The sequence below is a fragment of the Scyliorhinus canicula genome, chromosome 10 (assembly GCF_902713615.1).
Source record: "Scyliorhinus canicula chromosome 10, sScyCan1.1, whole genome shotgun sequence".
NCBI lineage: Eukaryota > Metazoa > Chordata > Chondrichthyes > Carcharhiniformes > Scyliorhinidae > Scyliorhinus > Scyliorhinus canicula.
This window is the reverse complement of record NC_052155.1, coordinates 16,352,949-16,363,117: the sequence shown is the minus strand read 5'-3', so window position 1 is coordinate 16,363,117 and position 10,169 is coordinate 16,352,949. Positions and strand designations below refer to the sequence as shown.

At 46.0% G+C, this 10,169-nt stretch overlaps 1 protein-coding gene across 1 annotated transcript; it reads left to right on the top strand.

The window, feature by feature from the left end:
* Positions 1-635: 635 nt before the first annotated feature.
* On the top strand, positions 636-6,787 carry LOC119972239 (melanocortin receptor 5-like). The gene is made up of 3 exons (XM_038808630.1): positions 636-838; positions 3,865-3,951; positions 5,600-6,787. Exon 3 carries the CDS (start codon positions 5,686-5,688, stop codon positions 6,670-6,672), a length of 987 nt encoding a protein of 328 aa, XP_038664558.1. The 5' UTR covers positions 636-838; positions 3,865-3,951; positions 5,600-5,685; the 3' UTR covers positions 6,673-6,787.
* Positions 6,788-10,169: the final 3,382 nt, after the last annotated feature.

Genomic DNA, 10,169 nt, shown 5'->3' with positions numbered 1-10,169 from the left:
TTAAAGATAATGAGGTCTCTGCTGGTTTCTGAAGGTTAGACGTGTTCTTTGCAGCTCGTTAGTCTTCAGTCAGTGTCCATTTTAAACAAAAAGTAGTTTTATAACATAGCCAGGCTGAGGCATATAATTTTCCTTCATGTCTTCTGATCATGATATGAGCAAAAAAAATGCAACTAATGAGAAAATTCTTGGAAACCCACAGCATTGAAATGTGAATGTTTAGAGAATGCTGGGTTACCAGCTTGCCTGTTTTTGGTGTTTGATTAATTAGAATGGGGTGTGTTTAATGGGTTTACTGTAACCAGTGATAACCTGTGTTCTAAACAAGTGAACTGGCGATGTTTCGATTCATAAGATTTGATACAATCTTACACCAGACAAGATCTAATGAGTTTCCTCTTCTGTGAAAGATGTTCTGGGGGAAATAATGAATGATTTTAAAATGACTATTTGGCTGCTGGAAAGCTCCTCATTGCAGCTTTAAGCGTTTCTAATGCCAGAAGATGGCCCTGCAGGCGTCCAAAGGTGTGGGCACAGCATCCCCCACCAGCTCTGAGTAAGGGAGGCTGAGAGAGCGTCCTGTTGCTCAGATACTGCCTGGTGCTCACTGTGAGGCGACGCTCTTGTCTGTTCAAAGTTATCGGCGCCACTCCACTTTGCAACCCGATCGCAGCCCCTGTCGTCTTTAACAGTACCAGAGGAATTTGCTTTCCAATTCCGAACAGCCTGACTGACACCCAGGAGCTGGAGGAGACTGCGAGAGGAGAGTGTGCGCTGGCTCAATGAAAGAACACGGTGCAGGTAATGGGCGATTGACCACAAAGCAAGTCGCCGACCAGTAAGTGACTTTTAGCATTGTTTTAAGACGTCAACATTGCTCCCCTGGCTGCAAATGAGAACTTGGATTTCGAATGTTTTTAAAAATATTATTTATATTATATTTGTATTATTAAAACACAGAATGTAAATGTGCAGCAGACCAGACAGTAAACAATAGGTGATGACTCAAGTGGGACTGAGCAGCAGAGTTGGGAAGCTTTCTTTGTAACCACAGAAAGCAGGACAGAATGGACACAAGCTACAACTTTCCGAGGCAGAGAGCTGTCCTCTGTAACAAAATGCTGGCCAGAAGGTGACAAGGACCACTTTTTAAAAACAAATTTCCACCTGTTGAGTGAAGTCTTACCTGTCGGTGAACTGGATTTGGGGAATTTTTGCCCCATGGCTTGAATTTCCCCAGTTGGCATTTCCCAGTAGCCAGGCTCTGTGCCAGGGGCAGAGATCTCTGGGTGTGGAGAAACTCGCCACGGGCTGGCTTGTAGATCCAAACTCATGGCTGATTGTGTGACAGAGAAGCCTGAGTGAAATTGGTGCCATGTCTCATCCAATTAAGCTTGGCAAGCTACCCGCCAATCTGCCTGTAATGTTCTTTGATTATTCTGATGTTGAATCTTGATGTGGCCGTGTTAACGAAGAACAAAACTATTTATTACTAACCCTGCTCTAAAGGATTACTATAATGTCTCAGATTAATATAGTTGGAAATAATGGTCTAACACGAGTACAGTGATTAGCACTCTTGCTTCACAGCGCCAGGGTCCCAGGTTCGATTCCTGGCTTGGGTCACTATGCAGAGTCTGCACGTCCGCCCCGTGTCTGCGTGGGTTTCCTCCGGGTGCTCCAGTTTCCTCCCACAAGTCCCGAAAGACGTGTGCTGTTAGGTGAATTGGATCTTCTGAATTCTCCCTCCGTGTACCCGAATAGGTGCCGGAGTGTGGTGATTAGTGGATTTTCGCAGTAATTTCATTGCAGTGTTAATATAATGATGTGGAGATGCTGGTGTTGGACTGGGGTGAGCACAGTAAGAAGCCTTACAACACCAGGTTAAAGTCCAACAGGTTTGTTTCAAACACGAGCTTTCGGAGCACTGCTCCTTCCTCAGGTGAATGGAGAGGTATACCTCTGCATGTGACAATAATAAAGATTGTTAGATTATTATTATTAGATACTACAGAGCTACTCTAATATGCAACTGCTATCAACTCCTTACTAACACCTTGTCCTGGAACACATGGTTCGTCCGGGTCACGTGCCTGCGTACTCGCACCACCTGCTGGTTGGATGCTAGAACTGCAACAGTAAAACATATAACTTATAATACACATACAGATGATGATGATCTGCTCATATATAGTCCTATCATCACACTGTCTACTGCCAGCTTGCCAATCAGTGGCACTATCTAAAGGCAGTCTCAAAAAAGGGGGAAGGCACTATGGCAGCTGCCGTCCGAATTAAAGCTGCACAGTTTAAAAGGCAGGGAGGGAAGTCCTCCATCCCACATCTCCTGGTATTCCCGATGTACATTTGGGAGTGTTGGCGAGGATGGTTTGACCTCCTGCTCAAAAGCCCGAAACAATCACAGATCCTGACCTCTTGTGGGACCAGTTCTCTTGCATGGGGAAGCAGTGATGGACTCACAAAGGGTCATTTCCCACCCATGTCCTCTGCCCATTTGTGGAGACAATACTGTAGAGGGACCACTGTGAGTAGTGCTCTACCTGGTAGTGTGGTGGAGGCAGGTTCAGTCGGAGCATTCGCGAGGGAGTTAGTTGATTATTTGAATGGAAACAATGTGCAGGGTTACAGGAGAAAGGCGGGGGAATGGCACTGAGTTATAATACTCGTTTGGCGAGTCGGTGCTGACACGATGGGCTGAATGGCCTTCTTCTGCACCATAACAATTCTGTCATTCCGTGGTTCTGAGTGTTTGCTGGGCTATTTTGGAGGGAGTCAATCGTCAATTACATTGCTGTGGGTCTGAGATCACATGTATTATTAATAATAATAACAATAATCGCTTATTGTCACAAGTAGGCTTCAATGAAGTTACTGTGAAAAGCCCCTAGTCACCACATTCCGGTGCCTGTTCGGGGATCTGGTACCGGAATTGAACCCGTGCTGCTGGCATTGTTCTGCATTACAAGCCAGCTGTTTAGCCCACTGTGCTAAACCAGCCCCTGCCCATGTGGGGCAGATTGGATGGAAATTTCCTTGCCTGAAGGGCATTAGTGAACTAGATGGATTTCTGCAACAATCCTTTTTCCCATGATAATTATTAATGACACAAGCGGGGGCAACATGGTGGCCTAGTGGTTAGCACAGCTGCCTCACGGCGCTGAGGTCCCAGGTTCGATCCCGGCTCTGGGTCACTGTCCGTGTGGAGTTTGCACATTCTCCCCGTGTCTGCGTGGGTTTCGCCCCCACAACCCAAAAATGTGCAGTGTAGGTGGATTGGCCACACTAAATTGCCCCTTAATTGGAAAAAATAATTGGGTAATCTAAACTTTAAAAAAAATTAATGACACAAGCATTTTATGTCAGCTGGCAGCACGGTGGCACAGTGGTTAGCACTGCTGCCTCACAGCGCCAGGGTCAATTAAAGCCTTGGGTGCTGTCTGCATGGGTTTCCTCCGGTTTCCTCCCACAATCCAAAGATGTGTGGGTTAGGTGGATTGGCCATGCTAAATTGCCCTTTAGTGTCCAAAGGTGGGGTTACGGGGATAAGGTTGGGGTGTGGGCCTAGGCAGGGTGCACTTTCAGATGGTTGGTGCAGACCTGATGGGCTGAATGGCCTCCTCCTGCACTGTAGGCAATCTATGATTCCATGATTTATTAATTAGTGGAATTTAAATGCCAGCAATTGTTGTGGCAGGATTGGAACTCATGCTAGTTCTGGATTGCCAGTCCAGTAACGTTGACACTTATTTTAGCGAAGGAGTGTTGCTTCGAGCTATCCCTCCTCTGTTTCTTCTTCTTCTGCCCACTGAGTATTAACCCTTATCCCACTCTCTCCTTTCTCAGGTCCACCATGTGTTAGAGCCCCAGCTGCAGCAGAAGTAGAGAAGGAGGAAGATAACCCTCCTGAGGAGTCACCACTTAATCTGCCAGGTACAAGGTCAGAAATTGGCTCCCCATGTATCTCAGAGGCTCAGGGAGAGGAGGCTGGTCTTGTAAATTTATCCAACACAGTTGTGCAGGAGCAAGGGCAGAATAGGTAGGTCAGAGGTAGGACAGCCCTGGAACCAGCTTGATGGAATTAGTTTTACTAAAAATGACTCCAGGGATTAAGTTACAAGGAGCGATTACTCAAATTAGACCGGTTTTCACCAGAATTTCGAAGGTTAAGGGGTGATCTGATCGAAGCCTTCAAGACATTAGCAGGGAAAGACAGGGTAGATAAAGATAAACTATTTCCACTGGTTGGAGCTTCTAAAACTAAGGGGCAGAAAATTAGGGCCAGACCGTTCAGGAGAAATGCTAGGAAGAGCTTCTTCGCTCAAAGGGTGGTAGAGGTTTGGAACTCTCTCTCGTAAACAGCTGTTGAAGCTGGGACAGTTGTTTAGTTTTAAATCTGAGATAGATTTTTGTTAAGCAAAAATATTCAGGGATATGGGCCAAAGGCAGGTATATGGAGTTCTGTCACTGATGAGGCATGATCTCATTAAACGGCAAGACAGGCTCGAGGGGCTGAATGGCCCACCCCTGTTCCTATGTTCCTGTGTTCCTATGTATAGAATATTGCTGGCTGTTTATGACCAACCTCTGGTCGTGAGTGCATTATATTATCCATCAGCGCGTCTGTGCACAACGTCAGGTTAATGCCCCCACGTCCACATTCTTTTTATGTTTAAAAACCGGATGAACAATGGTAATTTTTCTCCCCCCCATATGTTTACATCTGTCTTTCACATGAGATGTTAGATTAAGGCATCAGCTGCCCTGTCAGATGGGTAGGTGAAAGATCCTACAGCTAAGATGAAGAGGGGCAAGGGTGGCTTAACCAATATCTATCCGACAGTCAACATGAAAAATAAACAATCTGGTCATTACTGTGGACGGCATGGTAGGCACAGTGGTTAGCACTGTTGCTTCACAGCACCAGGGTCCCAGATTTGATTTCCGGCTTGGGTCACTGTCTGTGCAGAGTCTGCATGTTCTCCCCGTGTCTGCATGGGTTTCTTCCGGGTGCTCCGGTTTCCTCCCACAAGTCCCGAAACACATGCTTGTGAGGTGAACTGGACATTCTGAATTCTACCTCCGTGGACCCGAACAGGCGCTGGAGAGTGGCGACTAGGGGCTTTTCACATTAACTCCACTGCAGTGTTAATGTAAGCCTACTTGTGACACTAACAATCATAATAATTATCATTCTGCTCTGACTGGAAGTTTGTTGGGTACATGTCTGACATTACAAAAGTGACTTCACAAAAGTACTTGATTGGTTGTAAAGTACTTTACATATGCATTACGAACTAGGAGCAGAAGTTGGCCACTCGGCCACTCGAGCCTACTCTAAAACAGCCTGGGGTTGCGAAAGGTGGTCGAGAAGTGCAAGACCTTTCTTTCTTCATGAATTAACATCTGCTTTGAATGGCTATCAGTTTTTGTATTTGTCAAGGGGATGTGAGTATTGCTGGATGGGCCAGCACTTACTTCCCATTAGAGCTACAGTTTCTAAAGTTTAATTCTACGCTTGTGTGAAATTTCAATCGGAACATCACAGTGTTCAATTTAACTTTTTCCTTTTCTTATTTAGGCAAGGTTAGACATGGAACATGCGCCTTCCTCAATCAGCATTTCATAGTGAAAACGTCAAAGGGCTATTCCTCCCTTGATGTGTATATGTTAAACATGAATTTAACAGATTTACACTCACACACCCCATGGCTGCAGAATCTAACTCCTGCCGATGATGCAACGCACAAGCTGAAGAGAACGTCTGCTTTATGTGAACAAGTCAGCATAGCGATTGAAGTGTTTCTAACTCTGGGCATTATGAGTTTGCTGGAAAATATTTTGGTCATCACAGCGATTATTAAAAACAAGAACCTCCATTCCCCAATGTATTTGTTTGTCTGCAGCTTAGCAGTTGCGGACATGTTGGTAAGCGTGTCTAATGCATGGGAGACCATCGTGATAGCCTTGCTCAACAACCGGCATTTGATTGTCGCAGACAGTTTTGCCAAACAGGTAGACAATGTATTTGACTCATTGATCTGCATTTCGGTTGTGGCATCCATGTGTAGTCTCTTGGCCATTGCTGTCGATCGGTACGTCACCATATTTTATGCTTTACGTTACCACCACATCATGACAGTAAAACGAGCTGCTTTTATTATTGCAGGTGTCTGGACGTTCTGCACTGGCTGCGGTATCATCTTCATCATCTACTCTGAAAACCCAACTGTTGTCATCTGCCTCATCACCATGTTCTTCATTATGTTGGTCCTCATGGCATCCCTCTACAGCCACATGTTTCTGCTTGCTCGCTCCCACGCTAAGCGAATTGCTGCTCTGTCCGGCTACAACTCAATTCATCAGAGAGCAAGTATGAAGGGGGCCATCACGTTGACAATCCTGCTCGGTATTTTCATCATCTGCTGGGCTCCATTTTTCCTGCACCTCATCCTCATGATCTCCTGCCCTGGAAATCTGTACTGTGTGTGTTTCATGTCGCATTTCAACCTGTACTTGATTCTGATCATGTGTAACTCAATCATTGACCCACTCATCTATGCCTTCCGCAGTCAAGAGATGCGTAAGACATTTAAGGAGATAATCTGCTGCTACAATTTAAGGGCAGCTTGTGTTGGACTTTCCGACAAATAAGACTGTAATGAGTGAATGAAGACAGCTCCCTATTGAACCACCGTCTGTGGCTCAAAGTGAATGATCAAGACCTGACAGTCAGGCAGTTGTTAATTTAGGGCAGTACGGTGGCGCAGTGGTTACTGCTGCTTCCTCACAGCGCCGCTGTCCCAGGTTCGATCTTGGCTCCCGGTCACTGTCCGTGTGGAGTTTGCACATTCTCCCCGTGTTTGCGTGGGTTTTGTCCCCACAACCCAAAAGATGTACAGCTAGGTGAATTGGCCACGCTAAATTGCCCCTTAATTGGAAAAAATTAATTGCATACTCTAAATTAATTTTTTTCTTATATTTAACCTTTAGAGCATTATTCACAATCAAACACAATTCTTTCCACTACCTCTACAAACTTCACTTGACAGATGGTGAAAACTCAGCCGTGACACAGATTTCTTTAGCTCATTTAAGAAACATTTTAAAAAAATTTAGCATACTCAGTTTTTTTTCCCCAATTAAAGGGCAATTTAGCGTGGCCAATCCACCTAGCCTACACATCTTTGGGTTGTGGGGGTGAGACCCACGCAGGCACGGTGAGAATGTGCAAACTCCATACAGACACTGACCCAGGGCTGGGATTGAACCCGGGTCCTCGGCGCCGTGAAGCAGCAGTGCTAACCACTGCACCTCGACTATCGACATCCTGGGGGGTTACCATTGACCAGTAGCTGAACTAGACTAGTTTTACAAATACTGTAACTACAAGAACAGGTCAGAGGCTAAGAATCCTGTGGTGTGTAACTCACCTCCTGACTGCCCAAATTCTGTTCACCATCGACAAGGCACAAGTCAGGAGTGTAATGGAATACTCTCCACTTGCCTGGGTGAGTGCAGTTCCAACAACACTCAAGAAGCTCCACACCATCCAGGACAAAGCAGCCCCGCTTGATTGCCCCCCCTCCACCAAGCTTCACTCCCGCACCACCAACACAGTGGGTGCAGTGGTGTAATGGTATTATCACTGGTCGCGTAATGTAGAGGCAAAGTGTAGTGTTCTGGGGATCTGCGTTGGAATCTCACCACAGCAGAGGGTGAAGTTTGAATTTAAAAAAAAATTATGGTATGAAAAATGTAAGTTTTAGAGAAGGAAATCTGCCAACTTTGTTTGGTCTGGCCTACCCTATCTGTGAGTCCTGATCCACTGCAATGCAGTTGACTCTTAAAGTCAGGGGTGGGGGAATAAATGCTGGCGCAGCCAGCGGCACTCAAACAAATTTTTAAAATGCTCAGTAGCAGAAGTGCATCTACAACGTGTACTGCAGCAACTCATCAGGGCAGCATCTTCCAAACCCACAACTACTCACGGTAGCATGGTGGTTAGCATCAATGCTTCACAGCTCCAGGGTCCCAGGTTCGATTCCCGGCTGGGTCACTGTCTGTGTGGAGTCTGCACGTCCTCCCAGTGTGCGCGTGGGTTTCCTCCGGGTGCTCCGGTTTCCTCCCACAGTCCAAAGATGTGCGGGTTAGGTGGATTGGCCATGCTAAATTGCCCGTAGTGTAAGGTTAATGGGGGGATTGTTGGGATACGGGTTACGTGGGTTTAAGTGGGGTGATCATTGTTCGGCACAACATCGAGGGCCGAAGGGCCTGTTCTGTGCTGTACTGTTCTATGTTCTATGTTCTATGTACTGCCATCCAGAAGGGCAAAGGCAGCAGATGCATAAGAACACCACCACCTGGAAGTTTCCCCCAAACCGCCCACCATCCTGACTTGGAAATATAACGCCATTCCTTCACTGACACTGGAACACACTCCCTAACAGCACTGTGGGTGTACCTACGACACATGGACTACAGCGGTTAAAGAAGGCAGCTCACCACCATCTTCTCCTAGCCAGCGACGCCCATGTCCCATGACTTTCAAAAACGTTGCAGTGTGTCCTGTATTTCTCAGATTTTCTGATTTAATTACAGACTAGTCTGTAGTCCAATCCCCTGCTACGTAGATACATTACTCGGTGCAGCACTGGATGTCAAAGCCAAGGAGGTTTCAGAATATAGCACCACGTAACTGGCTGCAACAGGTTTCATACCGAGAGAGCTGCCGTTCCTGTGAATACAGGGCTGAGGAGAAGGATGAATAGTTTTGAGGTCTTTGCTCTTCATCACTAGGCAACCACAAGTGCTGACAGTTTGTCTGCATGAGAATGGGGCGAGGACACCTCTGGGCTTGGCTTTATTGATTTGCCATTTGGATAAACTACGTCCATTCATTATCTCGGACAACTTCAGCCGGTCGAACACGCATGCTGTGTAGGCTGCCCACTTCAAGGGATAACAGTGAAGAAAATGAGAAGGAAAACAACAGGAGAGGGAAAATAATAGCGATTTTCAATCCAGTGATACCTCTTGAAGGCAGCTGTTGAAAGAAAGAGGTTGAGACCGTACAGTAAATATGGAAGATTTGGTATGTCAGACTTTGCCCTCATCCCATTAGTACAAATGTTGACAGTTGAGCATTTTTAAAAGCAAACTTTGCTTCAGCTAAATGCCTATTTCCTTTTCAAATAGTCAAAAGCTAAGTTTGTAAATGCAGCAATTACAAACTTGGTGTAGTCCTTTGTTCAGTTAGGATTGCTATCACCTGATTTTGCTATCACCTGATTGCTATCACCTGATTGCTATCACCTGATTGCTATCACCTGATTTTGTCTTTATGGTTTAAATTGTGCCGAGACATTTTATAGCCAATTGAGTTTAATCAGAGAGACACTGAGACAGCATCGCCTGTTCTTTGCCCAGATAAAACTGTACACCAAAACATATTTTCACCCTTGATGATGCTTTCTGATATATCATAGAATTATAGAATGCCCACAGCACAGAATGAGGCCTTTTGGTCCATCATATTCATACTGGCTCTCTGCAGTAATAACTCAGTTTGTCCCACTCCCCCTACCTTTCCCCATCGCCCCACAGAGCTTTTTCTCTTCAGGTGCTTATCTAATCCTCTTTTTGAAAGCCACGATTGAATCTGCCTCCACCACACTCTGAGGCAGTGCATTCCATGCCCTAACCAAGTTTTTTTTTTTACGGGATGTGGGTGTCGCTGGTTAGGCCAGCATTTATTGCCCATCCCCAGTTGCCCTTCAGAAGGTGGTGGTGAGCTGCCTTCTTGAACCGCTGCAGTCCTTGAGGTGTAGGTACACCCACTGTGCTGTTAGGGAGAAAGTTCCAGGATGTTGCCCCAGTGACAGTGAAGGAGCGGCGATATATTTCCAAGTCAGGGTGGTGAGTGACTTGGAGGTGAATCTCCAGATGGTGGGTTCCCAGGTATCTGCTGTTCTTGTCCTTCTAGATGGTGGTGATCGTGGGTTTGGAAGGTGGTGTCTGAGGAACCTTGGTGAATTACCGCAGTGCTTCTTGTAGATAGTACACAAGGCTGCCACTGTTAGATAGAGGGTTTGAATGTGATAGAGGGTTTGAATGTTTGTGGAAGGAGGAGCAATCAAGCGGAGCTGCTT